The 22,637-nt window shown below is 38.1% G+C and overlaps 1 protein-coding gene across 4 annotated transcripts in view; it reads right to left on the reverse strand.

The window, feature by feature from the left end:
* caln2 (calneuron 2) overlaps positions 1-22,618 on the reverse strand; it is a 31,679-nt gene extending 9,061 nt beyond the window's left edge. Inside the window, exons 1-5 of one of the 4 annotated variants that reach the window (XM_057361110.1) lie at positions 22,204-22,618; positions 22,026-22,068; positions 16,155-16,276; positions 13,377-13,520; positions 10,945-11,057 (exon numbers count right to left, since the gene is read on the reverse strand). In XM_057361110.1, coding sequence (XP_057217093.1) covers positions 10,945-11,057; positions 13,377-13,520; positions 16,155-16,269 — 372 coding nt within the window. In that variant the 5' untranslated portion in view covers positions 16,270-16,276; positions 22,026-22,068; positions 22,204-22,618. Of the gene's footprint in view, positions 1-10,944; positions 11,058-13,376; positions 13,521-16,154; positions 16,277-22,025 lie in introns of all 4 variants that reach the window. The other 3 variants (XM_057361109.1, XM_057361111.1, XM_057361108.1) reach the window with 3 other exon arrangements.
* Positions 22,619-22,637: the final 19 nt, after the last annotated feature.

Raw genomic sequence — 22,637 nt, forward strand, 5'->3', positions numbered from 1 at the left:
GCATTATGTTTTTATTACCTTAGAATGAGCTATTTCTATCTACATACACAGCGGGTCCCTTTACTCGTTATGTTGTTTTATACAGTAGCCCTAAACTGACAAACTGCTACAGAGCATGTTTTGTAAATATGCTAAAATCTCCACATTGCTCCTTTAAACCAAACAAAAGGTAATTTGACCATCAATACCCTAAAGCAAACTTTCCTATAGGCCCATGAGATTGCCCAAAAGTATTACCCACTCAATGTAAAGCAAATGGTTTAACATAAAACACTGAAATTAAATGATCATTTATAAAAAAAATTGCCACATGATACATCCTTCTCTCTAGTTGTATCTGATGACATCAATAAAGGAGTGATGTTGTAGGAGGTCTGCACTGGGTGAGTAAATGCTAATATGAGTGTGTGTGTGTGAGTGCTGGCTGTAATCCATGCAGTCTGTTTGATCTGACAGGCAACTGAAGGGCTTCTCATTCTTACAGATTTAAATTTACGGCCTTGCTTAATTTGGTAGCGGTACGCTGAAAGCCCGATTCCCATCTCTGACCATCAGTCCCAAAGACTCGCCCTGTAGAGCAGGAGATTAATGTTTCAATTATCCGAGCGTTCTCATTTTAATGACAGGTACTGTACAAGATTAATCTGAGAATGAAAACGAGTTAAATGATTTGGGAGTGTTCTTTTAAAGAAAGGAGCGACAAGAAAATCCTTAATAATAAACTATAATTCAGAGAGTTGAAAATCATTCTTGTGCTGATCTGACGTACTGCGACGTCCCTTCCAGAACCTAAACCTTGTGTTAAAAGTGTTTCTGTTTTGTTGCCAGCTCTCATGTCACACGCCTAAGCGGATGTGCACGCCGGGGGAGATGGTCCATGAAGAAATCTGTCAAAGGCTGATGTCGTTGACCCACTGAGCAAGGGATGAGGGAAGTAAGTGTCATGCTGAAGGTGTTCAGACACATTTGTCACAGTGAAATAAGAGCTGGGCTCTTTCCTTCCCATTCCTGTATATCTGTTTCCTCCATAACTCACAGCAGCGTTACTGTCAGTATTTAGAGATAAACTACACGGATGTCATAAAGAGAATTGTGAAGGACTTTATCACTTCACTTGAGTCTTCAAGTGGCCTTGTAGCACAGTACAAGTGCATTATTTTTATATCTTATTTCTAGTCCTATATTTAATTTTTATATCTTATTATTACATATATATATATTTTAATTAACATTTGCTAATACTTTTTACTAGTGCTGTCAAGCAACTTTAATGATTTTAACTGCTGATCAATATTTTTGCTGGTGATCAATATTTACTGTACTCCAAATTAAGCCCCAAATGAAGATAATGTATAAAATGTAAACAAAATGCAACTCATTTGTAAAATTGATGATTCTACGAGATATTATGCGTGTTTGGCGTGCTGTCCGTGGAGAGGCCCCGGGTCCGGTGTGTGCACGGACTCAGGTCGTCCCCCCTATTATACTGCTGTAAAAATAGGCTGATGGTGAGGAGCTGGGGTGGAGGAGGGATGCTGCGAAAATGTAGAGAGAATGAGGGTAAGTCTTGTCTATTTGTAGGGGTTTTCTCCGGGGCTAAAAGATGATTGGTGAGATTGGTTATAGGAAGCCAGCCGGGTTAGTTATCTGAATGGTAAGATTGGTTATAGAATTCAACCCATTATTCTATTATTCATTTCATTAATCCCTTAAATTATAAGTCACTCTTGTTGCTTTAATTTATTTAAATATTTTTAGAGATTCACATTTAGAAAATGTAAAATGTCTGCTGTGAAATGTCTATGGATCCGTATAATTATCTATCTATAATAATATGTGTCTTCATCTACAAAGCCTTTATATATAATCCATGTCATCACTGTCCTTCTGGAGCCTCGGATGTCAAAGCTGACACTAGGCATCTAGTCTAGAACCATCGGCTCACTCCACCCACCTTCCTTAGCACTACGGTGGCTGACACAGGACTAAGATGTCTTTGCTGAAGGAGATATCGTATTTGCGAAACACGCTTTGTAGCAGTTTGTCCGTTTAGGGCTACCGTAGAAACAACTAGACGAATTCCATGCAAGGGGACTCGCGGTGTATGTAGACAGAAATAGCTCATTCTAAGATAATAAAAACATAATGCTTCATTATGTAACGTCTTTATACACCTCTGAAAACATAGTTATGTATATTATATTGCATTTCTGTTAATTGATCCTCCAAAATGACAAACAGCACCTGTAATGTTTTTGTTTAGATATTAGCAAAACCCAGTGACAAACATAAAGGGTGACTAATAACAATGATTTTTTACGATTAAAAATCATAAAATATGGTGATACAAGGTTTCAGAAATTCTGATGTGAGAGAATATTGTGCAAACATACAGTATGAATGTCCTCAAACATCAATAATATTGATACTGTTGCTCATCAAAAGTTGATATTTTAATATTCATAAAGTGCCGACTTGTTTATCTTATTTCTTTGGGCTGTAAATCAGATGCTATCAAATCCCCTTACTGGTCCCTATCCAGGACTCCTTTCGTTGATAACCCCCCGTTGAGGAGTTTCTTTAAACTTGAATTGCTCTGATGGTAGGAGACTTTTTCATTACAGAATTTACAATTCAGGGGCTTTTTATCGCATTATAAAAATTGACTAAATTAACATTTTATGAAGAGAGGCCTGCCTAAACCTACAGCATGCTCTTGTGTTTATATCCCAATGGCCCCGCAAAGCAACAGCTGAATCTAGTAAAGCTGATCTCTAATCAGGACAAGATGATACAGAACAACTCACAGAGTCTGCTAATCGATACTATATCAGTGGGTTATCAGAGACTCCGACAATTCATTGTGCCAAACAGCACTGAAAAATCATTTGAGGAACTGCAGCGATATGCCCTTACTATAACATGATCTATGGCCTTGAACACACACATAACAACAGTTTTCAGTGAAATCATTTCCAAGACACTAACAGCATGTAATTCATCTGCCAGTTCGGAAACTGTCACATTGGGAAGTGTGAATTGAACAGATGGCATTTGGGCGTAAATGGTGCTTCTGGGATCAGGGCGATTGCAACAGGAGGGTCTGGAGTTTATCAACCATCCATTATCTTGCATGGTCTCATTTTCATTCAGCTCCACAAATCATGGACGAATATTACCTCGACTTTACTCTGCCTCCGGCTATGGTAGATCAACTCCTTGCACCATGACCCGGCAAACTATTGGTTTAGATTTCATTGCGACACACACATTCAGTTGTGCACGTGTGTCATACGCAGCATTATCCACCCAAAAACACTCATACAAATAAAACCGTCAAAGGCGATCAGGCAATTATGAGATTTAAGACAAACTAATGCAGTGTTTCTGTCGCGATTTCCACGTGACATTTGACACGGTTGCGACCCATCTGCTCGCAGGCCTGTTTGTTATCTCATCACATTAATAACTGGGAGTGTGAAAGTAGTTATACAGTATATCGGTTCTCTCATCCACAGTTTCTGCGTGTTCCTGTAGCTCTGGACTAGCAAAAGTCATGGGTTTGATTTTTAGGATACACATGGACTGATACAAATGTATACCACAATACACCGCAAGTGCCTCCAGATCTCCCAAATGTGTGAATTTATTGTGTCTTAAAGGAACAGTCTTCATTTACTCACCCTCAAGTTGTTCCAAATATGTATACATTTCTTTGTTCTGATGAACACAGAGAAAGATATTTGGAAGAATGCTTGTAACCAAACAGTTCGCCTCTATTGACAACCATAGTAGGAAAAATGACTTTATAAATTTCTTTGTTTTGTTGAACACAAAATAAGATATTTTAAAGAATGTAGGAAGGCACTTTTGTCTACCATTGTATTTTTTCCTACTATGGTAGTCAATGGTGGCCATGAACTGTTCGATTACAAAAATTCCTCCAAATATATTTCCTTGTTCATCCGGAAAAACATGTATACAGATTTGGAACAACTTAAGGGTGAGTAAATGATGACAGATTTTTTTTTTGGTGAACTGTCACTTTAAGGGATGCTCACACATAAAGAAAAACAACAGTCAGTCATTCTTTTTAAGCGGAAACTGTGATGGATTTCACTTTTCTCTTTGACTTTGTCTTCGCCAATGTGCAGGGAAATATTTAAAAAATGATGTGTGGAAAATGTTGTCAGAACAGAGCGCCATTCTCTGTGAGTGTGATTTATGCTTTGATAAGCATTCATCTAGTTTATGCTGTGATGCAATACACACTGATTGAATTTGTATTCAAACACTTTCCTCTGTAGAATATAAATGTGTAGAAGCAAGAAAACTGATGACTTGTCTAAATAAAATGACATGGTAACACTTTACAATAAGGTTATTTGTTAACATTAGCTATTGCATTAGGTAACAAGAACTAACAATGAACAATTCTACATCATTTATTAATCTTAGTTCATGTTAATTTCAGCATTTACTAAGACATTTTCAAAATCAAATTGATGTAGTTGTATCAATTAGAATTAGTTAATTATATAAACTTAAAAAAGATTCATCAGTGTCCCCTTTTCACTCCAGTCAGCATAAACTGCCCTGTAAAAGAAATATTTGTGTATCCAGTCCTGCTGAGTTTGACATGCAGCTCTAAATGCCTCCACATAGGTATTAATTTGCTATAACACTGTTTGGCTCTGCCACAGTATTGATGCCGGTGGCTATACAAACAGAGGATGGCAGAGAGAGATGCTGGTATCATTCATTTGAGCTGAGCATGTAGGAGGACAGCGCTGGCTGAATCACAGTTTAATTGAGTTGTCAGCTGTGCTGTTGAAGAAAAGACCCATACTCCCTAACGCTGTGTTGACTGTTGGGGTTACTTTCTAACCCAAATGTACTTTTTGCAAGTTTTTTTGGATTGCTGCATTTTTTTTCTCTCTGGGTGTTTCTCTCACTCTCTAGTTTTTACTTTTGTCTCCTTATCCGTCTAAAAAAAATGTTAATCTTCAGTTTCAGGACAGGACACAAACAGTATTATTGTCTTTTTTTATGCTTGCTTGAATACTAAATAGAGGGCCCAAATACTGGCTAAAAGGCTTATTTCATACTCAAATACATTTTATTAGTTATTCCCCCCATGTAATATTAGAACAATTTTCTACCCTCACTTAGAAATGAATGGTCTGTATTTCTTTCCTACTTTTGATTATTTTATGTTTTCCATTAAGATCTCTATATTACACTCTAAAAAATGCTGGGTTATTTCCAACCCAGGGTTGGGTTAAATTAACCAGAAAATGTTTATATTTGACCCAACACTGGGTTAAAACAACCCAGCTTTTGGGTTGAAACAACCCAGCATAGGTTAAATTACAATCCAACTGTTCAGTCCCTTTTTGACTAAACGCTGGGTTAAAATAGGGTCAGTTGCAGGGTTGAATTAACCCATAAAATGTTTATATTTGACCCAACACTGGTTTTAAACAATCCAGCATTTTTGGGTTGAAACAACCCTACACAGGTCATAACCCAACGGTTCAGTACGTCCCTTTTTGACCAAACGTTGGGTTAAATATAACCCATATTTCTTACACTCTAGAAAAGGGTGAGCCATTTTCAACCCAGTGTTGCGTTAAATCGTTTGGTTAAATGATATTTGACCCAACAATGGTTTAAAACAACCCAGCATAGGTTACAACTCAACGGTTCAGTGCATCCCTTTTTGACCAAACGCTGAGAAAATAACCCATATTTCTGATACTCTAAAAAAAATTGCTTTTCAACCCAGTGTTCTATTTAAAAAAAGAGACAAACCCAGCTGTTTGGTTAAAATAAATGTTTATATTTCAACCAACAATGGATTGAAACAACCCAGCATAGGTTAAATTACAACCCAACTGTTCAGTTAGTTCCTTATTGACCAAACGCTGGGTTGGAAATAACCCAGCATTTCTTACACTCTAAAAAATGCTGGGCCATTTTCAACCCAGTGTTGCGTTAAAAAGGACCCAGCCGTTTGGTTAAATAAACCCCAAAAATGTTGAAACAACCCAGCATAGGTTAAATTACAACCCAAATGTTCAGTTTGTGCATTTTGTACCAAACATTGGGTTGAAAATAACCCAACATTTCTTACAGTGTAATAACGTTTTTTGCGTTATAAAAAAGTGAACAAATACATTGCACATTGCTGTGCTTTTATGAAGCACCACGTTTACATGTAAAATGAGCAAAGTGCTATGCCCACGCACCGCCTTGCGAGTTTGCTAGCGTGCCAAATATAGTTTTTACCACCCCTGCACTACAATCCGTACTAAAAATGCACTGCACATGCTGTTAGTATCGGACTGAAATGATGTGGGTCCCTGTTAAAAACAAACCTGAGCCACAGAGACAGTGGTGATTGCTTTAAGACTGCACAGTCCTCTCTTAACATTTCACCAAAATTGCATCAATGTCCTTCACCTGGCACATCTACTGGCAAGTCTCCAGCAGACGGGTTCTGAAACAACCCCAACAACAATGCATGTGCTTTATACATTACACACTGCTAGAATGCTACTATGCTGACTAGTTTGTCTCAAAATATTTCCACTGTCAAATGCTGGCAACACTACACAAGTACTATATCTGTGCTCTTCAGAGTGGGGAAAATAAGCTTGTTTATGCCTTTGTGTTCCAAATAATCCATGATGGCCTGTAGCTTTTGGCTCCACGCTGATGTGCCTATTGACAATCTTGTTAAGAACATTTTGAAACACCACCACTAATACGTGCTTACTTCAACGTTGAGAGCGTCAAAGTGGCCGTAAGTCATTCATTTTCAATGTGAGCCTGCGGCGAGCAGTGGCGAGGAGCGGCGCGGCGCATCTTGGCCGTTGAGGGCGTCAAGGAGAGTTAAAATCAGGTTATGGTAATGAGCTATGACGCGGTTCGGCGGCAAACAATCAGAACGTAGAAGACCATCGCTTGAGATGATTCCTGCAGCCCTGTAAACTTTGGCTCCGACCACATTAGTTCCCAAGCAAAATGGAGGAGAAGTTGATCATTGCTGTGGCGGGTTTCCCAATCCTATACGACGCGTCCCTGTTTGCGTACAGGGACATAAATTAAAAAAATGATGCGTGGACCAAGGTGTCTGAGATTGTTTGTGTTCCTGGTGAGTCCGCTTTGACCAACTGGATTAAAGCTAACGTTACACTTCGACCAGGAGAGTTTGTAATGTAGGTTGCACACAATTTAATGTTAATTAAAGACCAAGGCTAGTAAATGTCTCCTATAATGTTCAAATTAGACTAGCACTTAACCATGAACACAAAAGCCACACCACACAAATGGCTTTTAATTGGTTTATTTCGTTAGCAAACATGTAACTACAATAAAGTTCTTTCCACCGATCAATTTCTTGTGGTCAGTCTGCACGATCAACAAGCTTGTTTGCTTGCGGCCCCTTTAAATCCAAGATAAGATTTTGATCTACGTCAGAGTGTCAGCACGCCCAAGACTCTTTCTACAGCGTTGTTGGCAGGGCGGCCAGAGCGATTTTTGACGCTCTCGACGGCGGCGGTCTGAACATAAAGTTAGTCTTTCACGAAACACAAGGGCTTTTTGGGCAGGAAAACATCCCAGTCAGCTTGCAAATGAAGCAAAGATGACACCCCGATGAGCACACAAACACACGCACAATTTCTTGGTGCTGACAACAGGTCACAGCTAACTTGCTGTGACTGCTTTATGAATTCACATCTGCGGCACAGATTTGTAAATCAATAGCTTGATGGGGTGATTCTGGCTCCAGTGCATTTCTCTCCAAACTATGTGTGACACTTTACATAGAAACCATCAATGCCATGCCTCAATGTCATAGAGCCAGTCCTTTAATATTTATTAGGACAGATTTTATGATGCACATGGCTTATAATGTATTTGACAGAACCCTCACAGGTCAGTTTTCAACTAAGCAAACAGAATTGGCACAAGTATGTATAAGGTGCTTGACCTTGAGAATTCAAATATCATTATGTTTTTAAAGGGATAGTTTACCCAAAAATCATTCTGTCACCCATTGACTTGCATTGGTTTTGTGTCCATACAATGGAAGTGAATGACTACTGCCGTTGTTCGGTTAACAATATTCTTCAAAATATCTTCTTTGTGCTCAGGGCCGGATTATCCAATGGGCATTATGGGCACAGGCCCAGGGGCCCATACGTGCTTGGGGCCCAAGAAAGGGGGAGAAAATGTTTTCGCTATATTCATTCTGCCGTGTGCCTCTCTGGCCGCACACACGCAAGTGCGCACACAAAACCGTGTTTCTAACGTACGCAAGTCTGTCTCTTGATTTAGTAACTTTTACAAGCCCTTTAGCAGCTTTTGTTCAGAAGCACAATGCGATAAATCAAGCGACTTTCCGATAAACTTTAGCTTTCAGTGGGAAAATGTCCCCCGCGAGCGCAAGGTCTCTCTTTCCCCGCGCAGGGATCGTCTCATTGAGCGGCAGGAAGAAGCAGCACATTCCACAGGTGACTCCTGAATAAAATGAGTACAAAACAGCATTTCCAACAACCTGTCACTGTTATCGACTGTTTGAATGTGTAAACATGAACCCATTTCGTCTGTAAATATGCACATGGTTACCATGACAGAGGCTGTGTGAAAGAATATAGCCAAAATCGCCGCTTTTTATAGAAACTGAAAAGATGTAAATGAGAACGGCTTTGTTGTGAATATAAGATATAGGTTAAGTTAGAATACCCTCACGGTTGTCTTTAAAATCTTAAAAAGGTAAGAGTTTTTTTACATGTATTTGGTGTGTCTTCGCCAATAATTAATTTTATATTGATGTTGATCAGGTCTATCTGCCTTAATTTACCGATTTTTAGCCTAAGTTATTAGAAAATCCAGAGTGCTTTTACATACATTGCAAAATGTTTACTTACACAGACTCGTAACAGTATAACTAATATTCGTTAATGCCGTTTACCATTACACGCTTACATAAGAACGTGAGTCGCAAAGTGCTTGTTACACAAATAAAGTTGAACAAATGGACAAATTACTCTTATAGTATAATCATTGACAAAGTCTGCCCTTTTATTCTTAGAAAAATGAATATGTTTATGTATGTGGGGGGGGGTCTACAAGACACTTGTGCCCAGGGGCCCCTGAATTCTTAATCCGGGCCTGTTTGTGCTCTGCGGAAGTCATTCAGGTTTGACATAACAAGAGGGTGAGTAAATGATGACAGAATTTTCATTTTTGGGTGAACTATCTCTTTAACAAAAAATTTATAGTATAGTCGAAATATTTGTCGACTGGTAGATACAGTTGGTTTGACTGTGGACGTTCAATAGTCGTGGATTTAGGGGTCATCTCAAAAGTTACATACTGTATAACATTAATATTCTAACTTCAATAGCATTTACAGGAAATGACTTACAGTCACAAAACCAGCTGTACAATGTTCATGTGAGTCTCACCATTGCAATCCACTGTATTTCGTTGATAATGTGTAAGTTTTGTGTCATCACATTTAGAGAATTATTGATGTTTTTTTGAATGCTTAGCTTTCGTGAGTAAACTATATTTATCATGTTTTATTTATGTTAATAACTAATTTGGTTAGTAAAAAGCTAAATGGTTCGAGAGCCAAGTATTACTTTAGGTAAATGACTACTTACATGTGAATCAAAATGTGAATTTAATTTAATACTTAATTGTTTTTACTGTCAGTTTAATGTTTTTTTGTCTTTCAGTTTTAATTCATTTAAGTGTGTTAATTGATTTATTATGTTTATTTCTTATAGTTTAGAGTTATGCTCATCTCATTTGAACTATTATGACAAGGGCCCCTCACAAAGGTTTGGATAGGGCCCCCAGACGTCTAGGATTGGCACTGATCACACTATTACCGGCACGTAAGAACTTTCGCGGCACTTTACGACTGGTTACACACACGCACGGCAGTGGACAGCCGTTTCATTTTACAGCAAACAACATGGCTTCACGCAAGAAAGCACATTTTTGGTCCTAACGGGAAACAAGAAAGATGCCAACAATTCCAGAAAATAAATGAAACACCAAAAACTGTATGTGGTATCCTGGCAAAGACGGACTGTTTGTTGATACATGAAATTATGGAGGGAACGTCGAACGGCGTCGCTTAGGGACGTAATGATGTATGCCATTAATCAAACTATGTAGTGTAACATGTAAAACGGGAACATGAAAGGTATATTCTTAAAGCAACTCATGTAAACACCTTAATCATAATATTAGCTTACTCAGAATGAGGCAAATAATTTGATTACTCATGTCCATGTAAACGTGGTCACTGTGTCCCATGAAAGGTGTGTTGAGATGAGCATTTAAAACCCCTCAGAGACAACCAGGGTCTGTGACCTTGCTGTTACTCATTCCCACACACACATTCAACACATAAACACACACCGTTCAGTTTTGTCTGAGGAAAAGACAACTCAGACATTTTTCCCCCAAGGTCACAAACATATTATTTCATTCTAAATTCTTATTTATCAACAGCGTAGATGAAGACCCAGTGAGTAAAATCCTTCTCCAAGCCCCAAATGATGTGATAACTAATTCAAAGATCTATATTTTCCTTTCAAGTGCCGAAACGTTCAATTAACATGCTTTCCTCGACGCTTTCTAAAATCTCATGCCAGTGAAAATGGGATTTCCTCACCCTACTAACTACTGTTTATTTAGAAATGACCAGATCTGCCCTCTCACTTTGAAGCTCACAGTCTGGGAAGAATCACATTCGCCTGCTGTCTTGGGACAGAGAAAGCAGGTGGGGAGGGCCGAGGATGACCCATAATCTCATACACACGCTCGGAATATAAATGCGCAGCCAAAAAAGGAGGAGTGAAAAAGAGAGCATTGAAATATAAATGCAGAGGAAAAAGAGATGAATGTTTTTACCTGCCAGAATATGCTGTCTATAGTACTGCCCAGGAAGCCCTCCCTGGTTTCAGAAGAAAGGAGTTTGGGTCCCAATATTGTCATGAATTCATCAAAGTCCACCTGTCCGTCACCTGCATCAAGAAAAGAACGTTACAGTCTTACAAAAAGAAAATTCTCATTTCTATTGTTGGACGACCACTGCAGTCAACTCAGCAGCTGTCAATGTGATGAATTAAAAACAACACTGCCTCTGTTATTAATGCAGCAACAACAGAATCAGTGAGACTAAACACATAAACACTCAGGATTCAGTAAATATGCGTGTTATTTCTCTTCTAAATGTTAAATTATTAACTACGCGAGTTATTAAAGGAATGACAACCTCATTCTACAACCAAATTCACTCCTAGAATTTAGGTAGTGACAACAGTATTAACATGCAAACTGTGTCGTGTGTACAAAGTGTCTGTCATCTCTAGAGAGAGCAGTGTTTAAAACAGCTGCTTAATGAGCAGAAACAAAGCATTGCTGTTGAGAGCAGTTTAACAAAAAATAATATTTCTTTTGTAAAACAGTAAATAAAACCAAAGTTAGCATTCTTGTTTGCAGCTGTGTATGCTTATAGCAGAACTTTAACTTTAAGAGTTCTTTTACTTTAACAGGACCTGCAGTCTTGTACTGATTGCTTTGTGTCATTTTTTTACTGGTGCCGCTCAGCTTAATGAAACTGTTCAGGGTCTCTCAACTTAGTAATAGGCTACAAATGTGAAGCTTTCAAATTCACTTGATTTAACCATTATGGTTGAAGCCAACAATGTTTCTTGTCCTTGCACGGTTTTCTGTGAAGCTGCTTTGAAACACACATTGGCTACTAAAATAAAACTAACCGCCTTCTTTTGTGTTTTTAATTTAAACAAATGTTACAACAAATGCGGTTAGAAACAACAAAAACAAATGCAGTTAAAAGAATGTTACACTTCAAATGTTACATCTTATGAGGCAGAATGTAGCCACAAAATGCTTTTTTAAACAGAATAACCTTTAAAGGAACAGTTCACCCAAAAATTAAAATTCTGTAATCATTTATTCACCCTCAAGTTGTTACAAATCTGTAGAAAGTTGTTTGTTCTGATGAACACAGTGAAAGATATTGGAAGAATGCTTGTAACCAAACAGTTCTTGGCCACCATTGACTACCATAGTAGGAAACATTTCTTTGTTCTGTTGAACATAAAAGACGATATTTTGTAGAATTTAGGAAAGCAAACAGTTCTGGGGCACTTTTGACTACCATTGCAATTTAACTAGGTACCATAACTATGGTAGTCAATGGTAGCCAAGAACTGTTTGGTTACAAGCATTCTTCCAAATATCTTTCTGTGTTAATCAGCACAAAGAACTGAATTTTTTGGGGGTGAACTCTCCCTTGAACATGCTCTTGACCTTACATATGCTCTTACGATTTCATTTGAAAAGCATAAAGTAATCATTTATGGCATGTGAGTAGTGAGACTAACTGCCATCAATCTCTTTCATTCTCACTTTCATCCCTTCCTGAAAGACAATTGCTGCTTTGAGATAGACGGTAAAAGAGGCATTAAACACCAGTGGAGAGTGACAGCGGAACTGAAAGCGATAAGTCAGAGAGAGCTCTTATCACACTACGGCATTCCCACTCTGCTTTAAACTCCAGCGTCACCTCCTCCCCACTCTACCAATGCATTGTGGAAATGTATCACTGCAATACAATAAGGTTGTACCAAAAAAATGGGCAGCAGTAAAGAACATCTTTCAGTTGAGGAGTTTTGTCATACCTTGTCAAAAAACTTGATATGCAGCCCACCCAGTCGTATACAAAAAAATCGGACACAGATGGGTACGCAGAAGTCTTTCTATTTTAGTTGCCTTTACAGTAAATTAAAATCAATAAATAGATTAAACTATGATGTGTAAAAAACAATCACTTCAAATGGCTCCCAACAGATGTCTGGTTGACGTCTTGATGCCCCGACTGTCCTACTGTCACACAAAATGCGTAGATCAAGAATGCCAACAACCATAAAACTGATAGCAGCTGGATTGATGGGCTAAATCAGCAAAAGTTTGGAAACCAGTCAGTCAAAACCAACCCGTTCATGAGGGACCTACAGAACCGGACACACAGAGACACACGGGTTTCTCAGAAATCACCTTGTACACGGGTGTATTTACGTCTCCCCTGTGCTGGATAAATTGTTGGATTCTGTGATCGCTGTAGCATAAACTGTTCATGTGATCACATCTCTCTCCAAGGGGAGATTGAATGGGGTCAGTGAGAGATTGCTCATCTATAAAAAAAAATATTTTACACAGCACAGACGCTGCTTTGTTTCTGTGCACTTATGCCTATGTAGAAATTAACCAGAGAATTAGAAATGTATAGAAAGAAAGAATGAGAATGACTGACTCACCATCCATATCCAGTCTCTGCATGATAATAGCCAGCTCCACCTCACTGGGCATGTACCCCAGAGAGCGCATGGCCATACCCAGCTCCTGCTTAGAGATGAATCCATTCCCATCCCGGTCTAGAACACGAAAAGCTTCTCTAATCTCTGCAGAGACAAGATACACACAGAGAAATGGAGAAATGAAAGCGAATCATTGCAGTGTTAATGGGGTGCGGAACAAGTAAACAATTTAAATTCACGAACCAGATTGACGATTTACACTCACAATTCATGTTATCTGCAAGCACGACACAAGAACATGTATTATATAATGCATGCTTTTCTCGTCGATACCTTGCAAAACTCGCCGCCTTTTCGTACATGCACACAGCAGAAATACTAAATGCAGCTCATTCTGTTTTAAAGCGGTGTATTTAGTGTGCTGTGACTGAATGTTTTTCCACCGTTTCTAAGTGCATCAGGACTGGTTTTTAGATGTTAAGAAACCCACACCAAGTCTGAATCTTCAATAACAAAAATAACATGCGTATAATGCATTAGTTCTGAGTATTGCTTTTTTCGGCTGTCTTAAAAAGCCATCTTGATGTTATTCTGGGGTAAAGTCAGTGATGTGCTGTGTGCTCTCAGATGTGATAAACAGAGCACTCCCAGAATTTAAGAAAAGCCTGCATGTCTATGCGATGCTCTAAAATGGAATATATTTAACCTTCCATGTTGTGTTTGGCATCTGGGAGATAAAAAGGCCTTTTTCTGTCCTTCTAAACAAAATCTTATATTATGGTTCAAAAGTCCGTGAATGCCAATGAAAAAACATTTACAGGTATGTGTGCTGTCTCAAGAGAATAAATCAAACAAATCTGCCCTAGATAAATTATTTTCCAATTTACACAAGAGGTTACACCAAACAGAAACAATGTTACTATACTGGATAATAATCATTTTTAAGACAAAACTAACTGCCCACCTTCTGGTAAAAATGCTTTTTTTGTCAGAGAAACAAATAAATACTGTTTCACAAATAAAGCACCGGGGTCCCTAAAACCCCAAACAAGGTGTAAATTCAATCTCAGCAGATCATGAGGGTTATGCTTGTTTCCCACAAACTTAATGACATTTATCGTCTTTTCATACATGACTGAGACAAATGTCTAAAGGTTCATTACATTAAAGACTAGACTTCATTCAATATGAGTCTCTAGCTGAATAGATAAGTCGACTCGTTATTTAAGGGTCCTTTTCCTCGCCAAAGTTTTTCTTTTTGCAAAGGCAAGCCTCGATGATTCATCTCAACTTACCACTTACACTTCATACTAGATCAGCTCATGAATATGCAAAGCATTGAACCACCCAATGTGGATAACCCTCTGTGTCTAGTCTGTCAAAGCAAGCATTTGCAGAGGGGTACTTTAATTCCATCTGAGAGCAATTTCACTGTCCAGCGTTTCACAGCTTCAAATCCACCGTTGTATTCACAACACTTCCAAAACCACAAGCCAGACCATCAATTATCTTCTTGTGTACCCTGAGGCTCTGTCTCAACACATTGCAGATGAGATTTACAGTTGCAGGCACCGTAGTGGGGCAGCATCCAAGCACAGAGGGGGTTTCTAATGTTTATTAAACTGAGGGCATACAGTATGTGAACCCTGAAGATTTTCCTGTTACCCTCCCTAAATAACAAACAAAACAAAAAAAGTGAAGAAAGCACACAATGAGAAGATTGTTTCCTTACTATATTGAGCAATACAAATTCTCAGAGAATGATTCCCCAACCAATAAATTGAACCAAATCTATACATGTTTTCTATTTTGAATGAGGGATACATACTCGGGTTATGAATGTGACAGAAAAGGACACGTTTTTGGGAGAAAACGCATTTAGAAACTCTGTGAATTAAAGTGCATTAACCAGAAGCAATAATACCCCAAAAATGAAAAGGAGAAAATAAAACATTTTATTTTCATGTGTGCATTTATGAAGAAGAAACAATGTTTTTTTCTGTTACAGACATGCTGCATAGCTGCATTTGGCTTTGGAAAATGCTTTAGAAACACATTGAACGGGTATTTACGTAAACAAACAAATACTGACATCTATCAGTGTGTGAAAATAACCCTATTACCTTTAACGAGAAAAGTTGAGTGAATTTTGGTCTGTTTCTCATATGGCTTTAGAAAACTGGAAATATAGCACACAATTCATTCAGTATGACCTACACTTATTGTTTCTTTATATAGCCAATATTTTTTCCACTGTTAAAATTCATTAATTCCTTCATTAAATTCATCAAAACTATAGAGAACAACTGTAACCGTGGAAATTATGTTGCAAATAAAAGCATCTAAAATAAATGAAAACTATGTTGTATTTTAGCATCTTCAAAGTAGCCACCCTTTGACTAGTGTTTGCAAAATCGTTCTCTTCTGGGAAGCTTTTTAAAGAGTATTGAGAAAATTTCCATCTATTCTTATAGGCTACGTTTTCTTCATTATTTGGTCCAAGTCATCAATTTCAAAAAGATTTATTTTCAAACATTTTTTATTCTACTAAAAGAAATGGATATGTTGGCACAATCATATATTTTATACACTGCTTTAATTGTGCTTTTTTCCAGTCACTATGAAACGACGTTAACAACAAATGGGTTGGGAACAACATGAGGGTGTGTTAATGATGCTAACAATTTGAAGTTTGGATAATTCGTCCAAAAATACATGAATTATAACGAACAAAAGAAACAAATTACAGACAGAAACAACAGACACACACTCACTCACCACCAAGCTCTTCAGTGGAGATGTTGGCGAGCTGCTCTTCACTGGTTTCAGAGAGAGAGGTGCTCAGAAAGTTGTTTGTGTAGAGCAGTCCTGCTCTCACATGGTGAAAAGGCATCTTCACCCTTCAATGAGATAATGAGAAATTATCAATTCAATGAGAAAACAACATAAATCAATGATCACACAACCTGTGCCTGTAGCCTTAACAAATACTCTCATGCCTGTTCCTGAAAGAAAGGAATCAGAATCAATTTTGAATGAAGACTGACAACCAAGGGAACACATGTTAGTTTATAATAACCATATTGGAATATGAGGTGTTGAGAAATGTGCATAACTTAGCAACTTGCAAGAGTATGTTCAATCTCAGTTCATTTGATAAGGTCACCATTCAAATGAATACCGCAACCCACACCCACACACACACACACACACACACACACACACTGACACATTGTAAGCCCACGACCTACACACTCACCCACCTTGCTGCTTTTGTAACAGGTCATACAGGATTACCAAGGTTGTCTGTAAGAAGACACCTTTTACATGTCCTGAATGCAATTTGACCAAAATATTTCAGGAATATATCAAATCTCTTGTCACTTTGATTTATATGAAAACATTGGAGGAGCAGTTTAATAAATGCTTTAAAATTCCTGTCAGTAATGTCAATATTTCTGTCAAAAGGACTGAACGATTACTCCATCTTAGTGAGAAATAAATGTGTGTTTCTGAGACATTGATGTGTAAAGCCATTAATTCTCCTTTTTGTATCACAACAAGGCTTTTATAGTAAAACAATAATTATGAAAGATAAGTTGCCTGTAATGCAGTTGCACAATTGTTTATAGATAATCGCTGCATTTTAGCAGTCTGAATTTAGGTTTTTGTATTGTTGTAGCGCGAATACATCACTCTCCTGTAGCTCAGACAGAGCATTATACAAGTAAGGCCGAAGTTATGGATTTGATTCTCGAATGACATAAGAATGTATCTATTACCTTCAATGCAGTGCAAGTTGCTTCGCACAAAAGTATCACAGTTAAGTTATCACAGCAAAGGCTTAAAAAAACCTTTGAGTCTCTGTTTTAGTCATTTGGGCTCTGAGATGCAGTTGCAATAGAGCGCTGATGACCTGAGAGAGTTTTTCCAAGACTGCAGACACATCCAAAAGCCAGGACCAGAAAAGAATGCGGCAAATGTTCAAGAATTCCCTCCAGCTATCGAGTTTCCAAGTTTGGCATGATAGGGAATCCTTGATTAATTCCACTCTGAGCCTCCATGTGAATGAAGGGAAATTACGAGGAAGTGGCAGAGGACGGAAGCAGCTAATTTGTGGTGGTGATGCTCACCAAGGACAAACCCTGGCTGTAAATGAGGGCTCTGTGTTACTGTAATTACCATAGATATTAACAACTTTGGGTAGACTTTGATTGATAACTGGACTATACAAGAATATTTCAAGGAGCCATTGATGAGTCCTTTGGTCCCCTTAAGGTTAGATGTGACCAGTGTTGGAACACTTGCAGCTCATAATGAATGCAAAATTAGGGAAGATGGCATAAATTAATACAGTGTTTGACAAGGTTACTTTGGCAACATGCTGTACTTTATAAAGTGGTGTCAGTTCAAACAGTACTTGATCGCTTAGCATTTACTTGCTAAAAGACATACAAATAACAAAGGCTGAATTGCATGTGGTTGCTTTGGTAACAGATTGTGAAATACATGCAGCGGTTGACCTTGACAAACACTTTTAATTAATCATTCCAGTGAGGCCCATATTATATGTGAATGCTTATGTAAATAAATACATAAATAAATAATTTGGTGATAGCCTTATCTGTGCATGTATAGTTTACATAATGCCAGATATAAAACAGTCAAGTGTAATAGAGACAAAAGTGACATCATCCATTGTTCATATAACTAATAATAATATATGTTGAAATACAGTATAAATTGATTCTTCCCAGTCACATTTAAAGTGATAGTTCACCCAAAAATGAAAATTCTGTCATCATTTACTCACTCTCTTGTCATTTCAAACCTGTATGACTGAAAAATGTTGACCGATCAGCGATGGCAGCCATTGACTTGCATTGGTTTTGTGTCCATACAATAGAAGTCAATGGGTGCCAACGCTGTTCGGTTATCAACATTATTCAAAATATCTTTTCTTGTGTTCTGCGGAAGGAAGGAAGTCATACAGGTTCAAAATGACAAGAGGGTGAGTAAATGATGACAGAATTTTCATTTTTGGGTGAACTACACCTTTAAGACGGTGTGACATGGCTCTCATGGCATCACATCTATTATCACCAGAAAAGGTCTGAGGCTTTTACCATGAGTAGCAGGTGCTAGCTTGGCTTTTGTGTTCTCACACTTGCTCCTGGCTCTGATCCAGGACCTGTTAAATAGGGTTTTGGGTCACAGACACTGGCCCAACCAAGGACAACTGTTCATTAGGCGGCCACAAACACATAGGATAGTAATGATAATGAGTCACAACAACAGGGATACACCTTCACAAGGTCAACTGTTGTACCTATCCTCATGACAACAAAAAAGATAAAAAGACAGCATCAAACAAAAAAATGTGTGTGTCAAAATTTGACACCAAAAGGACAATAAACTGCAATGATTAGTAGACAAATAATAAAATGCCATAAAAATATGGGATAATTTATATATATTTTCAAGAACCCTTACATGCTAATTCAATATGGTTTAAATAATGCCATACTTCATGAATGGTTATCAAAAAGATAAATAGGAAGTGAAAGATTTATATCATGAGTGAGACTGCATCTAAGAAATGTGAGAGCTGATCGAGAGACATTTTGTTTCCTGTCAAGCACTTCATGATGAATCTACATAAAAGAGTCTCACTCCGACTCTGTATTATTTTAAATATTCAAAATATTATGTTTTAATAAAGCATCACTGTAAAATTGGATAGGTGTACTTGGTTGATCCAACACTTGCTAGCGACTTGCTAGTGTAACCCACATCAAACAAGTTATTTCACTAAAAAGTTTTGTATAAATGTAAATTTTGAATACAATATTCATGAATAAATATGTATTAATACCTGTGTAAAAAAAGGACTCACATAACATACATCTCTTTCAAAGTTGTTGGGGTCTTAAGTTCAGGGATGGATTACTGACCGGGCCAATGGGGCCAGTGCCCAGGGGCCCTTGACTACCACACAGCAAAATCGCCAGTGTTATAAAAGGTCAAATGAACACTCACAGTGTATATATAATACACACTATCGAAGTGTGGATTATATATACACTGTGAGAGTTAATTTGACTGTTTTTAACACTGGTGATTTTGCTGTGCATGAGCACGAGGGGACCCTGGGCTTCAGGGTTGTGCCATCCGGTTTGGTACAGAAAACCCAACAACAATGAAAACAAATGCTTATCTATCTTTAATATATGGGTCCCATAGCCACAAGGCCTCTGTGGATACCCTGAAAAAAATGAAATGATCAACAAATCATGGCAAAATATGTTTTTATGTTATCTTTAATTTACTAGATTCAATTTAACTTATTAACTAAATTACAGCACATTTAAATGGCATTTTCTGAATCTTTTGCTTGATGATTTGATGTTTACAGATATGTGTCACAGGGGCATTTTATGGTGAGAAATCATTTTTTATTTATGTGATGCATTAAATACGCGTATATTTGACAGTTAATTAAAGACGTGTGTTTCATACGCCTTAATTTTGTCTATTGTTGATTTTTCGCTGTGTAGCTAATATTAGTCTTCTATAAACCCTGTACAGATCATTTTTAGCATAGCGCAAGCATTTGACGCAGAGCGAGAAGGGTTTTAATATTCATTATCATCTTAACTTTCACTTTCTATAACTGTGAATGCGCAGCTAAGGGAAAGTACGGAAAAATTATGGGAGGGGACCCTTGGAGGTAACTGGCCCCGGGCCCTTTGAAGTCATAATCCGTCCCTGCTTAAGTGGGGGTGTTTTTAACACACAAATTACGTTTGAAGGCTATTTATTTTCATAGCACTTACTGAGAACTTTTCAATTAATTTCTATGGAAGCCAAGGGCCACAAAGCCCTCTGTGCAGAGTCAAGCGGATCAGGATGCTGATGGACACAAGTGTAATCTGTTGCACCGTTTACTTGTCAAAAGTTGTGTGCGTGCCTTAAAAGTAAGTTTATATTTCCAGCCTGTTTTATAACGTGTAGGCGTATGCCTTGTCATCATCCCGGTTTGTTTTGTAATCATTCCCGTTGTTGATGTTTCACTATTAGAAATGTATATACTTATACATATACGCATATGAAAGTGAGTAAGCTTTTAACGTTACGTGTATCTGCCCAGTAATTTACATTTGACCATTGCAGACGACATTATTAATGTGCATTTTTGTGTTATTTATTTGATCACCGTCATGCCGTTTAACTGTTGCGCGCGTGGTTATTGAAGCAGCAGGCTGAGCGGTTCCGCCCGTTGCCATGGTTACCGCACCTGCGCTAATATGGTGTCAAATTTTAGTTGCTTACTGTTTGTTTTGGTGGCGCTATCACCCCATAAAATGGCACATTTGCTCTTCATTATTGTGTAAAAAGTACTGCTTGAAATGTTTACTGGTTTATATTTATTGTCCGTTGTATATATTTATATGCCTTTATCAGGCCTATAATTTATCTTATAGAAAACCAAACATATACGGATGCAAAGAGTTGTATAGATACCATCTGGTGTTAGTCCCTAACCGGACTATCTGTAGTGGGTCAATACCAACTGGCAACATAATAAATGGAACAGTGCTATCTCAGCCAACCATTTTTTCAGGTAGGCTATGCTGTAGTCAGATTGATTCTGTCATATTACCGTAATAAATAAACATTTTGACTCGACACGTTTATACTTGACAACATAAAGCACTTTTTTTTGTTTGTTAACGCTTGCATTTTTACACTATTAAAAAAAGCGACTACAGTATACAGATGAAAATGGTTGTGTTTCTCAAGGAATAGGGTATATTAATTGAACAAATTCTTTCAGTTATAAATATTACACCTCAAAAATGGAAAAAATGAAATTCCATGAAGGATTTTTACATGTTTTTGTCCATAGGCTACACTGTAAAAAGTGGTAAATTGCAGTTGTTATCTTATCTGTAGAATATATTCCTATTTGATCCATACATTATTTTTTCCATAAAGGCATTTAAAATCATTAGAGATTTTTTAAGACCCTTTTTTAAGACTCTTGTTAACGCACGGACATTCAACGTTTTCAAATGCAGCGCTTAGCAGGTATTGAAGCCGATCCAGTGGCGGTGTACAACGGCTATTCCTAACCATTCTTTGTCTACACCCGCTGCAGCCCTTTATCATATTAGCTGGGTAAGACATAGGCTACAGAAACATTCTCTTTTACGTAGCCTGTTACGCTGAATCCTGCAACAACTTGCGACTGAAGCCCACAGAAAGCCCACCGGAATAAAAGGAAGTACGGGCATGTTTCCCGTCCCATCGCCCCTGTGGACTAAACTGATAGCCTACCTCATGACTCAAACGTGCCATTTATAACCAGTCTTTGAAAAGGCGCTTGTTCTTAATATGAGCAAATTCACTGCTACAAAATTAATCAGTGTGAACTTTTCGGGTTAACGAAGAGGGGACAAAAACTTTTTGCAGTTTTTTTGCATTCGTTAAAAATACAGACAGATGCTTGGTAAACGCGTGATATCCCTCGTCCACCTTTACCTCACTCCCTTCACAACAGGTGCCGCAACAGAATTTCTCTTGGTTCTGAAACCCTGGAGTCATAGAGGGTGTTTTTAAACAGTTCAATACAAAACATCCACTCACCTCCTCAAAGACTGTGTCCTGTAATTGTCGAAGTGTCAGGGTGCTGAAAATGCAGGTGTTGTGAAACGTGCACGTACAGGGTTACAGAAGTGTTTGGTCTCATATGTAGTATATCTTAACAAAACATTAAATCTGATGATATCAAGAAAATAATGACATTTTCAATTGACCCAGTTACCGGTCCTGTTGGCATGTGACAGCCCCATTGCCACCGAAGCAGAGTTTTGTGAAAATCCATCAGGTCTATCGCTCCAAAGCCATCGTCGTGTTTTTAAAGTTCAAACATTTCAGTGATCCGTTCAGAAATTCCCCTGTCTCGCGCTCGTCTCGTGCATAAAAGACGTCCTCTGCCACGCGCCCAAGGATGTATTGCATTTAAAGTCCTTGCCGAATGCACCCAGTCAAATTGGTAAGCATTCTATAAACTAAATCCTCTTTTAGTTATATGACTCCCGTGAAAAACAACTCTTCGGTTGCTGTCTGTAAATCTGTTCTGCTGGTGACGTTAACCCATTTATTGCGCGTCTGAGGTGGGCACGCTGCCCTGTAGCCATTGAACGGCTGGAGTCATGCAGCCGATCTGCTCCTGAATGTTTTGCCTCCTTCAGAGAT

The sequence above is a fragment of the Triplophysa rosa genome, linkage group LG19, assembly GCF_024868665.1.
Source record: "Triplophysa rosa linkage group LG19, Trosa_1v2, whole genome shotgun sequence".
Lineage (NCBI taxonomy): Eukaryota > Metazoa > Chordata > Actinopteri > Cypriniformes > Nemacheilidae > Triplophysa > Triplophysa rosa.